Source organism: Halictus rubicundus, chromosome 17 (genome assembly GCF_050948215.1).
Source record: "Halictus rubicundus isolate RS-2024b chromosome 17, iyHalRubi1_principal, whole genome shotgun sequence".
Taxonomy (NCBI): Eukaryota; Metazoa; Arthropoda; class Insecta; order Hymenoptera; family Halictidae; genus Halictus; species Halictus rubicundus.
The window spans coordinates 1,185,353-1,206,221 of NC_135165.1; the positions used below are offsets into that span (position 1 = coordinate 1,185,353).

Sequence of the window (20,869 nt, forward strand, 5' to 3'; positions counted from 1 at the left end):
TCGTTCATTAAAGAAAGAGTAGTGGAGCTTTTTCCACAATAAATTTTGTTGATATCTTGTTGCTCTTTGTCGCGTTAGCATTGAAATATCGGAGTCAAAGTCGGCGATTCTCGTTCGGTAAGCGATCGCTGCTTGGAACCGGCTTTGTGATCCTGGAGAAGGTAGGGAGCACTGGAAGCGAGTGCCTTTCCCGTCATCCGAGGATGTTCAGTATTCCTGGTTCGAGTCGGACCGATGGACGGTTCTCTCTTCCGCGTTGTTCATCGTCGATTCGCGACCGTTGATTCGCAATTAAATCGTGTGTTGAACATCGGTGCTCGGTCTGCCTGAGCGAAGACACCTGCAAGAGTGAGTACAGCATCAATCCAGTTCTGAAATCGTTCCCAACGACGACTCGATCGATCGAAACCTGTAACAAATTCAAATGACCAGTCTTTTACCAACAATTACAACAACGTGCTCTTAAGTACTGCTAAACTATACTATAATTATAATACTATACCACTGCTGGAAGCTGCGGTGTGCTAAGATACTATTTTATAGTCTGAGCATAAGATTGTTTAGCTTTTGAGCCGGGTCATCGGCTTCAGTGTCCGAATGCCTCGTGACTAGTCGATCGAAGTGTCGATGAATCATTGTTACAGTTGATCCTCGGATGAACACGATGGCCCGGTTCTAGAAGATTCAATCGAGTTAAGTAGGAAGCGGCAATTAAAACACCGCTCTGCTCCGATGTCGTTTTTCCTCGGGATTTATTCGTTAATTGCGACCCGGCACGGTGCTGCCGGGTTTAATAATTGCCGCGTTTGGTCTCGCCCCGTCTGTTCCATTTCGAATCGCCCGAGTGAGAACTATCGCTGAAACGAGATTCGCAAACCGAGACGTCCGTCGAATTTCGGCCGATCGTTGAATTCTTAATGGATTAACGGGTTTTAGAAAGTTCTTGCGACCGGCCGCGTCGTTCGAGCAACTATTTGTCAAGCGTTTTGCCGCGAAACGGTGAAATTTTCGTATCTGGAACGCGGACGTTCATCAATAGCCGCCGCCGGTCATTAACAATCAACGCTGACACTGTTCTGTACTCGCGCTTTGTTCTTCCCGCGGATTTTCACATTTTACACGGACCGTGCACCTTTCGGCTAATGACCGAGCTGCGGAACATTATGCGAAATAGAAATTCTCCGGTAGCCACTTGGGAATTTCTTTCTTTCTCTAGTTATTTACAAATAAACAATCTAGAGAAATTCGAGGGACGCTATTAATAGGTTGTAAGTGCGAGATAGGAGAGAAAACGGTTCCGAAATAGCAAATTAGGCGAGGCGGGTGGTCCTGTTTATTTCCTAGCGCATTTGCATATCGCTTTCGGTGGTCAAAATCGAAAAGAATGTACCGGATGACCGTGAACTCGCGGCCGAAGAGTATCGCGCACGTGGGCCGACTTTTAAGCAAAGCCACTCTCTCCGGACGACTTTTTCCAGCGTTTTAACGGCTCCGATGCTTTTCTCCTCGATGATTCCGTCGAATCATGCGCTCCCGGAGGATCGTGGGACTTTCGAACGCTGTGAATTTTCAAGGTTGTTATTTTCTACAATCAGAAACTCACGGCGCAATGAATCGAATTCGGATCCGAGCTCCCTTATCGAGCTCCGATCGGAAACATTACAATTGAAAAATGAATTCTCGCGTATCGGTAGCGCGACAGACCTCTCCCGATCTCTCGATTCATAATTCCCCGTGTCGCTTCGACTCTCTGACCCGAAACGCAAATGCCCGTTTATATTCGAACGCAGTGATTTATTTAGCATCCGTTGCGAGAGATTCAGAGCGGCGTGGCCGGCTCGCCTGCAACAATGGCACGGTCTCGGGATTCGCTATATCCGGGATGAAACGAGCGGAATGCACCGGGCGAGCCCAGATTTTTCTATCGGGGAACGATTGACGGTGTTTCCGTGTTAGTGTAACTGCGTTCACCTTGACCGAAGAAAGTGTTACGCGGGCTCGCCGAGCGACGCCTCTCGATTCATGAGCACGCCGACCGGCACGCGAACGTCGCGTTTTACGAGCAGTTATTCATTTGGCTCTGTCGTGTACGGTACACCACATTCTTACGGATACATCATCCTCCTGTCGACGGTCGATCACGCTTTCCAGCTCTCTCGATAATCGCCCCTGGACCTCGTCGGACAATGCGAGCCAAACCTCCAGCAGGTAACTGCCGATAGAAAACTGATTAAAACACGATAAGGAACCATGATCCTCGGAGGACGTTGCACCCGACTTCCATAGGCTATGGTCAGAAACACCCATTTTCGTTCATGTAACAATGACGTGCTCTCCAATTGTCTTCTCTCCTTGCTTCGCTAAACGGTGCTGTGATTCACGATAGCCTGCAACAAATTACTTCGTCTCTTTATACACGCCAAAATAAATACGAGGTGGTTCCATACAAAATGTCCGGTTTGTAACAAAATAATCACCGTTCTAATCAACATATCTTGTCAACGAATTGCAAGTAAAGACATTGCGATATGCATCCGGAAGCTGCCTCGTGCTACCTCCGTTCGAACTTCACAAACAGCTTGATGCTGCAATCATCGTGCCCGAGACTTGTACCTTGTCCTTCCTGGAGCCCCGTAGATGCTCCGTACCTTAAAAGGAAAGGCATGCGAGGCATGCGATAAGTGTCCCGGCCGAGCGGGACAGTTCAGATCTTGTCCTTGATTAGCAAAGTCGAACAGGTCGAGAGCTTTTACCGAGAGAGTGTCCAAACATCGTGTCACGCCTCTATGCTAATGAATCGTTAAGTTTGCACAGCGAGCGCTTCTGCATAGATTCTGGCTTTCGTTTCCTATCCGGGGCTGGCCAGGTAAGTGGAACGGTGCGAGAAATGCGTCGGCACGCAGTCAGTCAGCTCTGGTTGCTCGAGAGTTGTTCTAATTATGGGAATCATCTGCGAAATTGCAATTAACAGAGGCGCGCGCGTCCAGAAAATGCGAACGTCCGATCCCGCAGACTTTCTAAACCCTCCGCGAGCAGGCGATTCGTTTCCAGGTAAAAGTTTTCCATGTGTGACCGTGCGTATGCCATTGTTGTTTCCAGCAGCATGATCTCGAGGATAATCCTGCTGGCGCTGGCGATAGGGCTGACGACCGGTCAGCTGAACTTCGAAGGCAGCCCGCTGACCGAGGACACGGAGTACACTGCTGAGGAGTCACGATTCTCTGAAAGAACCGCGAGGCAGCAGGAAACCGCAACGAACGTGACGACGCCGCCGGCAGAGCTACGTTCCCAGAAGCTCTACCCGATCATGGAGGATGTGAAGAACGTCTCGAAGAACCTGGAAGAAAAACTAGCTTTGAGACACGCGTCGAGTCCTCAGCATTTGATCACGGTGCAGCCTGACGTGGTGCAAACGTCCCGGCAATTATCTCCGAGCGCTTACAATCTAGGGAGCATCATCGCAAGCCCGACAGACTACTCCGTGAACGAACCTGAGCCGAGACATTCGGCAAATTCTCCGTATCTGATCACGGTGCAGCCCGAGGTGGTGCAAACGTCTCGGCAACTATCTCCGAGCGCCTACAATCGAGGAAGCATCACCGCAAACCCGGTAGACGACTACTTCTCGAACGAACCGGAGCTGGGACGTCCGTCGAATCCTCAGCATCTGATCACGGTGCAGCCCGACGTGGTGCAAACGTCTCGGCAATTATCCGCGAGCACCTACAATCGTGCAACCGATGGCGCGAACCCTGCGGAGGCGGCTTTGACCACATTTTTGAACTCGAAGACGCCGGAGGAGTCTCGAATGTCCCTGGACAGTTATCTCCAGAACGCAGCCGGCTCCCAGAGTGTGGTTAGAGAGCAACCCGGCCAGCAAACGGTGTCCCTGGCTAATCAGCCGCAATTAGCGCGACAGACGTCCCCGATCGTTCCGCAAGTCAATCAGCTATCCACGGGATTGTCTTCGCCGGTGAATCAACACCTGATGTCGCAGCTTGTGCAACAACGACAGGCGGCGTACGTTCTCCCGGTTAATCAGAGGCAGCCTTACAACGAGCAGCTCTACAACCTGCCTGTGAACCCGCAAGATCCGCGCGCACCTGTTCCGGCGACCGCGATCGCCGCGGCTTCGCAACAGCAGACCTTGCAGGCGCCTTACGCGCCGGGTATACAAGCCAGGAACGACATTTTCTATCCGCCCGGATGGCATCAGCGTGTGAGAAGAATCCGTGGGAGACCGTACGTTCAGTCCAGAGGCGGTCCCGGGTTCTACAATGCACCTGTGCCAGGTGAGATTCCCAGTCGAAAGTCGCATCTTCCTTAGACGGTAGGGAATCGTGTTTCGCAAGATGATTAAGTGAATCTGCCGGTAACGAGCGTGCGAAGTAGCGTTGTATAACCATGACATAATGATCGTTCTATGGATCTAGCGCGATTTGTCTGTCCTGGAACTGCTGACGGGGTCCGTGTGACTTCGGGGTACCTCATTGTGGTCTCTTGGCTCGTTCGCGAACAGTTCGCTGGTCAAATTATAGGTAATCTGTTAAAAATAACCTGCTTGTCGCTTCAGGTCCCTACAAGCCGAAGACTCCCCCAGTGGAGGTGATCTACACGAAGCCCCCAGGCTACAGCCATGGACCGCCAGTCCTCAGTAATCCCCCGGTACCCTACGAAGACGCCAGCAATTGGTTTCCCGAAGCCGACCACCCTCCACCCAACAAAGACGTCTACTATTCCCAGCTTTACGCCCAGTCCTACGATCCTCACTATTACAACTACATCGCCAAGACCGGCAAGATCAAACCTCATCTCTACGGGAAGCTGGGTAAATACGAGGACGAGGGCAGCGGGATCTGGGCCGAGCTGTACCGCGGCTTCAAGAAGCACGGTTTGAAGAACATCATGACCCCGACGTTCCTACTTGGCATGACCCTGCCGGTGGTGACCCTGATGCTCACGGCACTGGTGCAGAAGAGGTCCTTCTCCTCCAGTTCAGACTCGAGGGAGTTTTCTAGAGAGGAGACCATCCAGGAGTACCTGGACCAGCTGCGAGCGGCCGTCGAGTGCTACGAGAGGAAGAGGAAGAGGAGGGACACCGGCTACGACGGCTGCTGAAACACAGAATGTCCGGTCATCTTCTAAGTTATCACGGTCCCAGCCGTTTCATTTTTCAGCACTCGTGACCGGTGTGAAAAAGACTTTTCTACCACCTCTACCTTACTTCTTTACTAATCCGGTAATAGCAGAGAGGGGGTTGAACTCTATTTCTGAATGTCTCCTGTCTGGCCACGCTGCTCGTGACCCCTTTAGGTCTTCATTCCGAACATACGAAACTCCAGATTTTGGAAAAATGGACGTCCTAGAACGTGGTAACTTGCAGGATGGCCTAGTAGTTTTACTAATTTATGGAACAAACGACTCTTCCCAGGAGCGTTCGAGATACGCCTGGAGAGTCTGTCGGGCAGGCGTGGGCCGAGGTTGCCCCTCGGGGCGCTGTCCTGGCTCCGGCTTTCAGGGCATTCTGAAGTGACCGTTTCTTCTGCAACGGTCTTCTGTCCCATCTTTGTCCCACATGATTCGCTTACGGGGCAAACTCAGTAGCCCGCGCCTGCTGCGATCAAACCGTTTTGTATATATCGTGTGTAACATAATAACGATGCCGGGAGTCCGTGAGTGTCCACGGAACTGATAACGCTTTTCGATCAAACGGACGCACGAACGCGACGCGGCGACTCGTCGCGTGCGTGCGATAAATGAATCGTTAGACCATTCATGGGAGAAGGCGACAGTGAAACGTTTCTACGTGAGAAGCGAACGTTCGCGGGTCAATTATCGCTGACCCTGTTCGCATACACGATCCGCCGCGCCACTGCTACACCGCAAGCATCAATTCCTTTCAATTCCACTGTCCAACGCCAATTTTACGTCTCGATAACCGGTAGACGATCTTGCACAACTTGATGCGTCGAACGCGAATCCGAGAGTCGCTCTTCCTCGTCATTCTCAGCTTCTGAATTTACCTTGAAACGAAAAGCGAGATTTTCAAGTTTGATCATTTTCAACCGTGAAAGCTAATCGAGGGATGATAATCGAATGGTACAAATGGAGAACGATTAAATATTTCTTCGAGATCTCTTCCGACAAGTGTGGACGCTTGAAAAGATGATTCACAGACGCTGCGAACAGCGGTCTTCGACCCAGATTCACGCGTTTTGCGCGACGAGCCCTGAATTCCAAATCAGAAATGACATCCGCGATTCGCTGCACCGTCCGCGTCGTGAATCGTGACACAGAAATGGATAACCGGTTTAGGCGCGCACCGTCGATCATTCCAGCCATCGGTTTTAATTCATGATCACGCGACCTGCTTGGGAAATTGGTCCGGCACCGACAGGCCGAAATCGCTTCGTTCCCTCGGACTTTTTCCGCGGGTCGATTAACCGAACCCTCCTGCGTTTCGAATGATCCTGGCGCGGTGACGCAACATTCAAGAGCACGATGTTGATTAGCGCCGCGGCGATAAGGTCAATTACGATAACCTGGTCGTTAATGAACCTATCGTGAATCAAGCGTGACGGTTCACGTGCGACCAAGCCGTCCGTTTTATGCTCGGCGATCAATCACGAGACATAGAGATCCCTTCGAAGATTTCTTCTCCAATCCTTCGGAAGATTTCTGCTCTCTTCGATCGACTGAAGGCTGATCCCATTTTCCGATCCGACGTAGATCCTCTCAGCTTCCGGTAAATTACTTAATTGGCGAAAGAACCGGTTTCTTGAGACGACTTGCACTTTAGACGCCGCACCGGAAGTCCGCGAGATTCTCCTTTCATCTATGCCAGAAACAGTGCTGAACTCGGTTCTTTGGGATTGTTCGTTTTCTAAAATAAGGATTTGATTGTGACCAGCAGACAAGTCGAGCTTTGATACTAATCAAATCTGGAAACTCGGAATTTCTTTTTATCCGAATAAAATATCTGTAAAAAGAAAAAAAGGGATTTGATCGTGATTAAAAGAGCAAGTCAAGGTTTGATAAATCAGACCTGGGAACACGGAATTTCCCAGGAGTCGCAAGGTGACGATCGAGAGACGGCCTCGACGGACAGACTCAATTAAGCTTCAAGTGCCCTTTATGCGAAACGGAAAGAATCCACGGACCGAATGGAAATATAAATTCATTCCCTCGCGCACCCCGACCAGCCGATTATAATTGAATTATCCGATCGAACGATTGACGGCTTGATTCGCGGGTCATGGGACCCAGACGCTGTGTACGCTCCGCCGTAACAAGCAGCGATTATTAGTTTCAACTGAGCCCCTTCGGGGTCATTAGAATGTCTAAGGTCAGCGCGATACTCAGGGCACTCAGACAGAGGGAGCAATTACTGGAAATATTAATTGCATAATCATATGTACTTGACTAATTCTGTCTACCTTATTTTGCTCCTGTTCCTTGAAAATCGAATAACGTTGTTAACGAAAAATATATATATCGTGTATTTCGTTGCTTCTAGTTTTCTACAAATATAACTTGTTGTTGCAATATGCAGAGGGAGGGGGATCGAGAGATCAAGCACGTCGCGTATTGTTGCTCGGCGACTTCTACCACCACTCATTGTCAGTCCCTTCATCATCAAGTTTCAAGGAAATGATTGTTCGTTCGGACGAAGCGACGAGTTGGTCGCTATCTACTGGTCCACGTCGCAATGAGAATCACGCAGACGAGACATTGCAAGCTGATCGCTTTTACGATGCTTCCAGGTGCTATTGTACCGCGTGTCTTTTCGCCAGCAATAATCGAACTATGCTTGTCCGTGATCCTCGCGTGCTACGATGGGTCCAGCACTACGATTCGTGCGTCGCTTAGTTAGACTAGACTATACGGATTCGTTTCGAACGATTAACAGAACGATTCTCGAGTCTGTTCTCGCGTGTGTGTCTTCTCCGCTGATATGCGCGTGTCGCTAAGCAACTTCCTCAGGTGTTCTTCAAGGTTTTCCAGGGCCTTCGGCTCCCATAGAGGACACGGATGGAGGAGCTGAGGATCAAATGAACGAGCGGCAAGGTTTTACTAAAATAAATTCTAATTCGCTCCATAAAAGTCACAGGTACTCTACGGTGAAGACTCCTACGAAATGATTTCACGACACGCGTACACAGGATCAGAGCCGAACTCGAAGGAGAGCACCTATATAGATACCTCCATTCAAGATCGTTTGGGATCGTACGAAGAAAGGACAAAATTGGAAACTCCTGTTCATCAACCCTTCGCAGACGTGAATTTTGTCCAGAGGATTAAATCGTGTATCAAAGTCTTAAGTACTAGGAACACAGAAAAGTGCACCGTGATCTCTTGTTGTTTAAGCATGCGAGTCGTTTGTTTACGGGTTTATGAATTGTACAATGCCCGGAGTTCGTCCGCGAAGGGTCAAATGAAATCTCACAGCAGTAATAGTAGAAATTAATAATTAGAGTGAACGGAAGATTTGTACCGGTTCTACAAAATCGAGTGTATAATGTTTTGTCAAGCATGCCCGATTTCGTCCTGAGAAGCTCTCACACGCGACTATAGTTTATAAGGGAGACGTTTAAATGTTTAAATGGCTCACCATGTACATGTACATAATATGTATAACATACGTATTGCTTTTGAACTCGCAACACTCTACGTGTATACGTAACTGCCCTTACAATTGCTCTTCGCTATTTATGGCATTACTAGATTCGCAGGGCCGTATCCTTTCGCAAATGTTGCAACCCTGTTCTCGCGGAACAACGATTCATCCTTCTTCCAAAATTCATTCGATCCCTAGTTCCCGAGTGAAAACTGTCAGACAGATTAATATTCTCAAATTAACAGATTATTGTACATTGTTTTCAGTTGAAAAATTGAACTCAATGTACGCAAGTTCAGCTTCGTGGACTAATTCCCGAAGACCTGACAATCCATTGGAATAATATAAACGGCCGTACACAGTTCGTACTCGGCAACCTCGAGGATGATCAATGATCGTGGTTCCTCTCTGATTCGCTAAAGTTAACGCAAGTCGTGGACTAGTTTTGTAAGCGGTTGACAATTCGATTTTGCTTGTGGTGGCGGTCAGTCTTCGTCTCGGCGGACATCTGGATCGCTTCTGTGTGCATCTATCTGCTGGCAGCCGGATCGGCTGTGTGCGTTTTCGATTGCTTGTACAATTTCGTTTCGTTTCGTGCAGGGGTATTTTCGTTTCGATGCTTTCTCCACTGTTTTGTTCTTTTAGAAAGAAAGCTTCTGCGGCTGACCGTTTAGAAAACTGTCTTCGGGGACTAGATGAGGTTTAATATACAAAGCGGTAGTCGGTGACAAAACAACGGGTCTTTTGGATCACGCGCTCCTAGCTGAACATTGATGGGACCTGGAGAGATCGAATCTGCGGGCATAACATTCTGATCCCATCAGCAGTTACAGTTTTCATTCAACTGAACGACAGAAACAAGCAGACGGTATATTGGTGTCTAACATGATCAACATTGTCGTCAAGACGTGATAAAATTATAAATCGGTATAGATAGTCCAAACGGGGTGTCGAAATCGGCGAACGCAACTATTCATCTACAACATGATAAAAGTTCAACCAAAAGTTGCCTATACATGTAGTGGACTCTCGATAAGCAGCTCCGTTAAGGGCCCTAAAAAGACGGATTCTTCTAGATCACGGCTACTTATCTCGCGAGATCACTTGTAAAAAAATTTATTCACAAAATTATCCATTCGGAACGTTTGATGAAGCATTTGAATAAGACAGACTCTGCGCGCACGCGCGAGTAATGCGTGTGAGCGAGGGAGGTTCCCAACGGCTACTTATTCGGCAGCTACTTATCGAACGCCTACTGGTATATATGTATGTATATGTACATATTCGAACATTTGTCTAAATACAATGCTCCTGAACGTAAATTACAGAGACAAATATACATAAAAATCGACGATATATCTAAACAGATTGTAAAACCATTCTTTAGCTTCATCTGGTTATCCTAGCTGTACGATACAGTGAAAACTTTCTTCGAGAAAAGATTCAAAAAGAAAGAAAGAAAGAAAAAGGTGTGTATGTCGCGGCTATACTGTCGCTGCCTGCTAAACAAAAGTGTGTGTATAATACTTACGTTAGCGAAGTTAATCTATCTCTGTTTCTTTGTTTCTGAACCGACATTACGATCTGAACACTCCAAGGCTAAGATACGTCCTATGTACACGATCTTCAGTCAAATTTCTCCTCTTTGAACGCGAGATTGATAGCTTCGCCAACGTCTTTCACTATGAACGCAGGTTTGCACAAGCTGTCGTCGACCGGTATGAAATCTCTGGGACAGTGTTCCGCTACGAAGGTCGACTCCCGTCGATGGACCCCGGTTTCCACTAAAATACTGATACAAGCTTTCGCGCTTGGTTTCTCTACGTCCCTACCAAGCAGTTTCTGAAGTTTCTTAGGCGCTAGAGCATCCTTCGCTCCGTAACGGGATAAATACTTGTCGTACAAATTTGCCCCAAAGATGTCGGTGTTGATGTTGTCCCTGGAAAAAACATATACTGTTTACAAGAGAACCGATTCGAGCTGATAGATTTGTTTTTATAAAATGATTTACCCAATAGCGTATATCGTGTCGACGTTATGAGTTATTCCAATACTTTCAGCATGCTTCCGAAGCATATGATTCCCGTAATAATAGGTAACTTCAGCGGGTTTTCCAACCAGAGCAGAATAGAGCATATCTTTTCCAGTAATCTTCTTGTAAAGTGACTCCAGACAGAGTAGGAAGGCGCCGTGCCCGTATCTGGGAATCGGAGCTTCGGATACCCACAAAAGGTCCATGTTACATGCCAAGATTGGAATGTGAGGATAAGGAAGTTCTTTGGGCAAGCTAGAAGGCATCCCATTGGTCATCAGAAGATCTACCATTAGTTGTAATGGAGTTTCCCAAGAAACTGGCTCGCTGATCAACACGATACCCTCGATGCTAGGAAAGCTTGGATCTACAGGACCGCATAGCGGATTTCTCTTTTTCATGTTAACATAATCCAAAGATGGGAAATTTTTTACTAGTTCCTCGATACTTATGGTGTTGTGAAAGCCCAGTTCCCGAGCTATTTCTTTAATTGAACCTTGACCAGATATTAAAACACGTTTATTGTGATAATGTTGAAACAATCTCAAAGGCGAATGGGCCATCACCACCTGAGACTCCTTCACTTCAAATCCTATCCATTTGGATAGATCCGCCGCCTTCTGACTGCGCAGGGCATTTCCACTATTGGTAACAAATACAGTTGGTACACGGAACTTTCCATCTTTCCCTTGGAGTCGCTTGAAGGCCTCTGGCACAGGCGGCAATACATTTTTACCACGTACTATCACACCATCTATGTCAAATAGTAAACCAAACTTTGGTTTGATACTTAAATGCTGAAAGTAAAAAAGTAAAGGGTTTAGGAAAATTCTGTGAAAACGATTATTTACACATTTTTCAATTGCACGCTACGCAAGCACATTTACTTGTTCTTGTGACTGACATTTTTTGGAGTATTGCAGCTACATCATATTTTTGGAGCTAGTCATTGAAAATGTCCCACAGACCTTGAGACAGGATATAAAAATATACTTGACTCGGGTACTATGCAGTATATTTTTATACCAGTACATATTGTAATATGACAGAAACTTTGCATCATATATTTTTCATTGTTGTACAGACAAAATCGATGTGTCGCAGTGTATCATTGAACAAGTTAAAATCAAATTTTATTCACATATTACATTGTGACAATTACATTCGGCAGAATTTTTAATTAGCTACATTCCGAAACGGGCTCCGAATGGAAACGACTAAAAACATCCTAAGGCCTCTATCGAGCGATGAAATATGTTTTAAAGATCATACATGATACGAACATTATTGCTCCTGATCTCGTTCGATTTTTTCACGTGTTCGTAGCGAATCCTTGCAAATAGGTCAACAACAGATTCGAGTCATAAACAAAAGAAGGCATGCATGACGGATCCACCTTAAAGTGCAGAAGCCAGAATCAAACATAACAATGATGGCACACGAAATATGACTCACTCTGACAACTGTAAACCTCGCGATGTCTGGTCGTAGCAATATCTTCATAATTGCCATTTCGCTGGTCACAAAAAGTGAACGAACGCCCGACTACGGTATCTTAATACTATGGGCTCCGTTCAAAGGCTACTTCTCGCGGATTGATTATGCATAATGCAACGTTTTGAGGTTATAGTGACCTACAGAAATCGCAAAGTACATATGATCGTATTTTTCTCACGTGCCGTAAGAGGACACAGTGCACAGTAAACGATACGAGATACGACTGACATTGCGCTGTCACATGTGCGATACGTGACATTTTTTTTTGGACTTTAGCAGTTGGAAGGGATTAAACGATTAAAAACGATCAAAGGATTCAGAAATAAATATCGTTAAAAAAAACTGTAATATTCTCTCATGTTCTATGTATCATTGCATCGTAAAATGTAAAAGCATGCACAGTTACGAATATGCTAGTAATGCGAAGAATGGTAATAAAGGACAATTGGCTAATATCCTTCACTTTACCTTCCTCTGTGTTCCTTCCTTTTGCTTAACCCTTTTCCTCAAATCTTATACCTTTTCTTAAAAAAAAAATACATAACGTGATTGGTCTACGCAGAGAGGGAATGATACAACTTTTGTTCAAATGATAGTGCTGCACTAAAATAATTTGTTCATTGATATTCAGTTTGTGAAATTGATATCGATTTCCACTCTAATAGATTTCAAATTTGGCGCGCTTTAATTTAGTAGAATGTGAAGTTTGCGGTTAGTGTCTTTTCAAACGATCCAATCAAGTGTTTGCGACAATGTTTCGTTCAATGAGATTCGAGAACGAGACAAAGTATTTAATTGGCACGCCTGTTCCGAGGTGCACCTGCTCTAGAATTTTAAACGCGTTTAAATTTCTGGGATTTAACGTACCGCCTCGTTATCACGTATGGGTTTTATCGTTTTCCTCGTTAATTGTGTTTCATTCTTCTTTCGACATGATCGACATCGATGACAAGTTGATTAACCATGAGAAAGGTAAGATCGACTTATCAGGGTAGACGGTTGACATTCAATCGGTACAATATACATTCGAAAACAAATGTCAAAATCAATTCGCCGGTAGCTCGTGTGAAAGCTCGCTGTTTTTATCATAAATATGTAATGCATTACTAATTAATTAGATAATAATATGACCCAGGTACTGATGCTCGTAAGTCAGCGGAGGAGATGGACAAACAACGTCAGAAAACGCTCGCATACGAATACCTCTGTCACTTGGAAGAAGCTAAAAAGTAAATGTTTAACAATCACCGTTAACAGATTATTGTTATCTGTTTTTGAAAGAAAACTACTGTGCTATTTTTTTAGATGGATGGAAGCTTGTTTGAGGGAAACACTTCCAGCCACCACTGAACTAGAAGAAAATTTAAGGAACGGCGTATACCTGGCGAAACTTGCACATTTCATGGCCCCTGAAACTCTACCAGTCAATAAAATTTATGATTCTGAACAGAAACGTTTTGCAGCGGCTGGTTTACAATTTCGTCATACCGACAATATTAATCATTTCTTAAAATCCTTAAAATCCATGCAATTGCCATTGGTATGTAAATGTTTCAGGATTTAAATAGGGTACCCTTGTGGTTCTCAGCTGTAAATTTTTCTGACAAATAATGAGACCATTGTTTTCACAGACTTTCCAACCAGAGACAACTGATATCTATGACAAGAAGAATATGCCACGTGTAATATATTGCATTCATGCACTCAGCACGCATTTATTTAAATTGGGCAAAGCTCCACAAATTCAGGACCTGTATGGAAAAGTCAATTTTACAGGTATACAATAGAAAGTGCATTTTAAAAAGTCAATCATACTTTAACATTGTACTATTTTACGTTTCCTAGAGGAAGAGATAAATGCAGTCAGTAGAGAGTTAAAAAAATATGGAATACAAATGCCATCCTTTCAAAAAATTGGGGGCCTTTTTGCAAGTAGCATGCAAATTGATGCTGCCACTCTTCATGCTGCAGTTATAGCAATCAACCAAGTAATCATGGAAAAGGTATATTTAATTATTTTGTGGTTTTGAGTCGGTTTAAATTACCCCTAAAGCAACTACTAACTAATTGTTATTTTATAAGGATTATGACAAAATACTGAATAAACTACAGAATAAGGTAGTACAGTTGAACAATGTTATACCTGACTACATCAAAGAATATAGTGATACTTTACTGGAAGCTAAAGAGTCTAAGACACAAACTGCTCTCAACAGAGTAAGTAAAAATCTTTTGAAATGTGTTAATCATTAGTTAATAAAAATATATTTTTCGACAGTCCCTCAACGACAGTTATGTACCAGATGTATATGATGAACTTCTAACTCAAGCAGAAATTCAAGGACATATTAATTACGTTAATGGTAAAGCATTATACATCAGATATTAGTTTATAAGAATATTGTTTTGGTTTTTATTGAGTGTATTCTGTTTTCAGTTCAATACGCGCTGAAGAACGTCACCCGTTCTATTCGCTATAAGAACAACGAATTTTTGAATGCTTTAGTAACACCTACCTTATGCTTAAAAGTATGTTTCACACTACTAATTTTAGTACTCCATTCTTTTGTGAAGCTATTAACAAATATCTCGTTCCTTTTTATAGAATATATCGCACGAGAATGCAGAATTGTATAAAGAACAGTTAATGAAATTACTGGAAAGCTCTGAATGGAATAATATGTATTCAGAAAATCAGCATCATTGGAAACAACTGCTCCAGAAAGGAATTGACAAAGCAAATGAACTCGCACTGATATCTTGTAAACGTTAGTATACCATAATAAATCCATACAACTTCTATATATTTGATACTGCATTTTGTTCGCACAGGCAATGATGCGATGAAACATTTGAATTCGGTACTACAAACTGGAGTGCAAGCTGATTTTTATAGTGCTCTGAGAGATGCTAATCTCGGATTATCAGACAGAATCGATGAATTTGCAATGTCACTGTATTTTGAAGAAATGAAAGCGGACCGTACAGAATCTCAGGTAAAGATGCAGGATAGAAATTCAGTTGTCAGCAATGAACTGCTACTAACACGAATAATATTCTCATTAGAACGACCTTTCGTACAGCGATGTAATAGCTAGTCTACGCGTGTTATCGTCGATCGCACACATTAGTAAAGCTATAGACACTGGAAACCCAGACTTGATTTATCAAGCATTATCGAATCCGGATTGCCATGTCTCTGTGAGTATAATTAAACCCTTTACGCGTTGCAACAGCAAAATATTTTTATTCATATCACGTCTTAGGGATTGAGTCATGAGAATAAGGTAAAATATTATAGAGCATTGGCAGCGGTTCGGTGTGAAAAGCAAATCGTTTCCGAAGAGTGCCCGTTGCTGGCATACGTCGATATTCAAGAGTGCATTGACGTTGTTAATCAGCAATGCCAGAATGACGATGACGGTGCGCTGCAATCATTTTTCATGCAGCTTTTTTGTACATCCTGCTATTCATTTATCATTATTTTATCTTTACAGTCATTCAGGTGCTAAGACAATTAAATTCGGCTGTTGCGGAAAGCGATCGAAACGGAATCTTAACTGCCTTGAAAGACACCGCTCTGAAATTACAAAAGCCCACTTCACTCGAAGATGCGTCCCTCTATTTGAAATTATTTAAAAAGTGTCTCGTTGAAAAGCATTTCGATGGCTCCGAGTTGTGGCTAGAAGACGTAGAAACTGTAACACAAATCGTTGCTGCGGAGGCTGAAACTGTTCAGAATGGTGCACCTCATTTCCAAGTTCATTAATTTAAACAGTGTATCTGTCGGTTTATTGACGCAATTCAATTATTTGCAGCTTGTACATTTCTGTCGCAAGTAAATCTAGGTTTGCAGAAGAACGATATGTTGTTCACGATCGATTGTCTTCAGACATTCGGTTTCAAAATCCCGGACGAATACAAGGCAGAATGCTTTCAAAATTTGTGCGATTTAAGAAAAATCAAGGTATATTGTTCAAACAAGCATTGAATATTCCATTGCAGTACAGCATTTTATTTCTGATATTTTAGACGGAAAGTAACGAATGCTCGCTTGTACGTTTTGTGACTCCCAAAGGCAATGAATCATATTTGGACCTGGAAAAATATAATTACACATGGGACTGTCCTAAAAACATGTCGGGAACATTTTATATCGATATGGGGGATATAAAGGTATCTTACGGGTAAAGATTTCCCAGAAAAACTTTAAAATAACTAATACACACGTGTTCGCTTCCAGAAAATAGTAAGGAGTACTACCATGAGAGAACAAGAAATGCACAAAATAAATAAACAAATAACACGATTGCAAGCACTTGCACGCGGTTATCTGTCGCGTAAACGAATTTCAGATAGATTCACTCATTTTTACGAGAACGTGCATAAAATCATTCAAATACAATCATGGTGGAGGAGTTTAATTCAGCGGAAAAGATATGCCCAAATGCTGGAAGATAAACGTAAACGAGACGCAGAAAATCAACAGAATACGTACGAGAATGTTAAAGCCCGGTTTGAAGATATATTGGAAACGTATAGAGAACATGTAAAGTATATCTGTTAATTCAAAACTGATACAAAATGAAGATACCTCTCGGTTTATTTAATATATAACATTGTTTATGCATTTTAGGAGGAAAAGATTATGAGAATACAAGCTATGTGGCGTGGCCGAGCAGAAAGACGAGCTTTCCGTTCACTATTGCACATGGACAAACCACCCTTCCCAGTTGTTCGACACTTCTCAGCGATTCTGAATTTCAACGCTGAAGACTATGACAGAGATTTGCAGCTCCAAGTACAGTGCAGTTTCATACGCTTTTATGTAACGATTCGATTATTTTATATTACTAGAAAAATTAATTTTTGCAGCACTTGAAACACGAAGTAGTGAAAAGCATTAGGCACAATCAGGTTTTGTCGCAGCAATTAGATAGTATGGACATAAAAATAGGATTACTTATCCAAAATAGAATTACGCTACAGGTAAGTGTTGTTAAAAATAATCTGAAATTCGACAGCGGACCATAATAGTACATAATATTTCTTTATGAATTTGCCAGGATGTTGTGGCACACGGGAAAAGCTTAGAAACTCTTGCTAAGCAGAAACAAGCGAACAGAGAGCAAAAGAGCATTCACGCTGATAGTGTTTCATCGCACAAAGGTCTGAAATCGTTGACAAAAGAGGGGCGGAAAATGTTGGACGGATACCAAAATTTGTTTTACGCTTTACAAACTAATCCCACGTATTTATCGAAATTGCTGTTTCTCTTGCCTCAAAGCAAGACTAACAAATTTCTCCAGAATGTAATCTTGACATTGTTCAATTTCGGTTCGAACATTAGGGAAGAATATTTATTATTGAAGCTATTTAGAAGTGCTCTGCAAGAGGAAATTAGGTAAACTTTCGGCTTCGTGAAAGATACAATCGTACTCGAAAGCATAATGAATAATATAATCGAATGTGCAGGTCCAAATTTCAAAAACCGTCCGAAGTTGTGACTGGGAACCCACTCGTCCTGAAAATGGTGGTAAACTACGCGCGACAATTAAATGGCCAAAGGGCTTTGAGGCAAATTGTAGGTCCGATTATTGAAAAAATTTTAGCTGACCGAACGTTGAGCATAGAAACAAATCCCGTGGACATCTACAAATGCTGGAGAAATCAATTAGAAATGGAAACGGGAGAAACACTGTAAGCCAAGTGAATTTGCAGCGTCCATAGATTGTTCTTCTGATTGTGCTTGGTTTCTTTTGTAGGGATCTTCCGTATACTGTAACGCAACAAGAGGCTTTAAATTATGAACAAGTACAGATAAGACTGAACAAAGGAATACAATTGCTGCAAAGTACTGTTTTAGAGTTCTTATCGAAAATCACTGAATCCAGAGATCTCATACCATACGGAATGTTGTACATGGCAAGGGTTTTGAACGACTCTTTAACCGAGAAATTCCCAAATGCTCCGGAGAAAGATATATTGAAAGTAGTGGGCAATCTTATTTACTATCACTTCATTAATGCGGCGATTGTGGCACCAGATGCTTTCGATATAATTACATTACCGATTGACCGGTCATTGTCGAACGATCAACGAAGAAACTTGGCTAGCATCGCGAAAATATTACAATTTGCAGCATCCAAAAAAGGGGTAATGTTTTATTTGGAGACTGGAGTTCGAATGAAGTAGAAGTAAGAAAGGTGTTCCATGGAAATTTGTTTCAGTTCGGAGAGGAAGCAACGCATTTGGTCTGCTTAAACTCGTTTATAATCGAGTGCCATGAGAAATTCAAACGTTTCTTCCGCTATTGTTGTCAGATTGAAGATTTGGAGGAACACTTTTGCATTCACCAGTACACCGAGGCTACTTTAATTCACAAACCGGAAATATATATTTCGTTACAGGTAAGTAACTTCCGAGAGGTACACCGAAAAGATTTTGCGGAGATCTGGTTAATTGTATGAATTACAGGAGATCTGTGATACTCACTGTCTCATGCTGGAGTATCAGGATCAGATAGACTTGGATCCAATGGATCCCCTGCACGATTTACTGGACGATCTAGGTCCCGCACCCACTCTACAATCTTTACTTGGCATCTGTAAGTATTACGTACTCTAATATCGTGTTAAGTATAAACGATATAAAAATGATTTGTATTTATCAGCCAATAACACGAGCGAGGCAAATTTGGCTCGATTCGGGAAAACGGAAGTGTGTCTGGTACTCACCAACAAATTCCAAGTGCCGGAAAACGGAGACGACAACTTGAACAGGCTTTTCATCAAAACCAAGGAGCTGTTGGTTTCTGTCCTCCAATTCTTGAAAGGTCAGACCTTAGTGGACGCATTAGAAACTTCCTGTTCGCCTGTGCAGGAAAAATTATACGACGTCAAGTGTTCCAGTATGTCGCCCACGATAAACATTATGCATAAAAGGTGAAATTAATAGATAAGCAGAAAAGAAAATTACCAAGCTACAAAATAAGAATGCAATTGAAGTAGAAATTTTGTTCAGCTCGTCCTTGAACGACTGTAAGCTACAGCTGCGTGCGTATCTTAATAAATTGGAACTCGGAGGATGGGTCAGCCAAGCAGACGGATACCAGAACATTATCACAGCGGTGGCCAAAGATCTTTGCAACAAAGGGAAGTATCGGATTATTCGGAACAAAGAGTTGCAGACGTTGCGAATAACTAAACAGAGGCTGGAAGAAAAGTGCAAATACTATCAAGAACAGGTCGAATATTACAGTGAATATATTCAGCGGTGTTTAGAGAACTTGCACACGGGAAAAGGGTGTGTATACAAGGGTTGTACATACATACGTATATCGTCTATTCGATCATCGTCTTTACGAGAATTTATTGCAGGTCTTTGCGAGCATTCAAGGCGATTCAAAAGAACAATCACGGGAAGCTAAGGTCCAAGATGACCTTGAAATACTCTGCCGCAAAGCTGCAAGAGAAAGGCGTACTGTTAGAAGTCGATGGACTTCCGCAGTCACAGTTCAAGAATGTAATCTTCGAAATTAGTCCGACGGAGCACAGCGGCCTTTTCAGCGTACGTTGCAAGTTCATGGGCGTAGAAATGGAGAAAATCGACATCGACATACAAAAATTGCTCGAGCTGCAATTCGAGGGATCGCCGATCATGGACATGTTTGGTAAAGCAAAGGTTAACGTGAACTTGTTGTTATATTTATTGAATCGAAAGTTTTACGGTAAAACTTGACGAGGATAGAAACGACTTGTATTATTTACGGTTACGAGAGAGTTCTGCGCGCTGCTTGTGCAATGTTGCATTGTGATCACTGTTCTCTTGAACGAAACTGAACGCCAAAAATTGAGAAAATCGAAACCGTTTTTTACATTGTTAGTATGGTAATTCTTTTTTTTTTTTAACAAACGATCAACTTATGTAAATAATTGTACGTATAGCAATTTAATGTTCTGATACAAGTGTGTAGCTTGGTATTGTATTGTAACGGACTGCTAAAGTGTAACAGTATAAGAAGATGTCAACGTTACAAAATTACGTAAAATATGGAAACTGATCCATGGTGACTGAATTGCTTCGATTTCACGTGTGTTGAAAGATACACTTAACAATTATACGCGACGAAGTCTGTGAAACAAAAACGATTTTTAAATACAATCAAACATTTCAAAAGAGAAATATATTTTTCTACTATTTATAAAAATAAGTAAATTAATGGTAGTAAATGTCACCTATTGACGAGACAATGTTTCTCTTAGTTTATTCGTTTTATAACTAAATCTAATTCCAGCCGTGTATCATACTTCACTTTTATCGGTTGTTATTCTCCTTAACACAGGGCATGGTGAATAATTATATGTAATATAATATATCTTATTAGAATCTAAACATTTTGTATGTTGCACCGTCGAAAATAAGGTAAGGCATATTCTGAGAAATTCCTAATCGAGAACAATAGGATGTCCATTATTATTTATACGTCTATAATGCTATACATATAACTTATATTATTATTATTATTAATATTTAAACAGTGGACAACCTAGTGTTCCTGTGCATTTTATAAAATCTAAAATTGAATAATCTGAACATAAGTCCGAAGGTTCTATCGTTTGCATGTTTTTAATACAATAGATTTTTATTATTGTAAAATATACTACAAAGGCCTGTTTAGTGGATACTGGCGAATAAGCCTGCACATTCGAAACAAAAACACA

General features: G+C 42.8%; 3 protein-coding genes across 3 annotated transcripts; 2 read left to right on the forward strand and 1 right to left on the reverse strand.

The window, feature by feature from the left end:
* LOC143362693 (uncharacterized) lies at positions 1–5,167 on the forward strand. Its single transcript, XM_076803066.1, has 4 exons — positions 1–348; positions 3,100–3,391; positions 3,665–4,292; positions 4,574–5,167. Exons 2-4 carry the CDS (start codon positions 3,104–3,106, stop codon positions 5,116–5,118), a joined length of 1,461 nt encoding a protein of 486 aa, XP_076659181.1. The 5' UTR covers positions 1–348; positions 3,100–3,103; the 3' UTR covers positions 5,119–5,167.
* A 2,901-nt stretch (positions 5,168–8,068) lies between these two features.
* LOC143362691 (haloacid dehalogenase-like hydrolase domain-containing 5) lies at positions 8,069–12,388 on the reverse strand. Its single transcript, XM_076803065.1, has 3 exons — positions 12,105–12,388; positions 10,629–11,446; positions 8,069–10,556 (listed from the first exon to the last, which is right to left on the reverse strand). Exons 1-3 carry the CDS (start codon positions 12,159–12,161, stop codon positions 10,244–10,246), a joined length of 1,188 nt encoding a protein of 395 aa, XP_076659180.1. The 5' UTR covers positions 12,162–12,388; the 3' UTR covers positions 8,069–10,243.
* A 410-nt stretch (positions 12,389–12,798) lies between these two features.
* On the forward strand, positions 12,799–19,976 carry LOC143362563 (ras GTPase-activating-like protein IQGAP1). The gene is made up of 26 exons (XM_076802837.1): positions 12,799–13,118; positions 13,282–13,375; positions 13,452–13,686; positions 13,778–13,922; positions 13,992–14,149; positions 14,229–14,363; positions 14,425–14,509; positions 14,584–14,675; positions 14,752–14,914; positions 14,979–15,142; positions 15,213–15,347; positions 15,413–15,569; positions 15,644–15,889; positions 15,965–16,113; positions 16,179–16,322; positions 16,390–16,695; positions 16,783–16,947; positions 17,022–17,135; positions 17,213–17,550; positions 17,622–17,846; positions 17,912–18,302; positions 18,377–18,556; positions 18,624–18,753; positions 18,820–19,090; positions 19,170–19,451; positions 19,526–19,976. The coding sequence occupies exons 1-26, from the start codon at positions 12,899–12,901 to the stop codon at positions 19,884–19,886; spliced, it is 5,085 nt and encodes a 1,694-aa protein (XP_076658952.1). The 5' UTR covers positions 12,799–12,898; the 3' UTR covers positions 19,887–19,976.
* Positions 19,977–20,869: the final 893 nt, after the last annotated feature.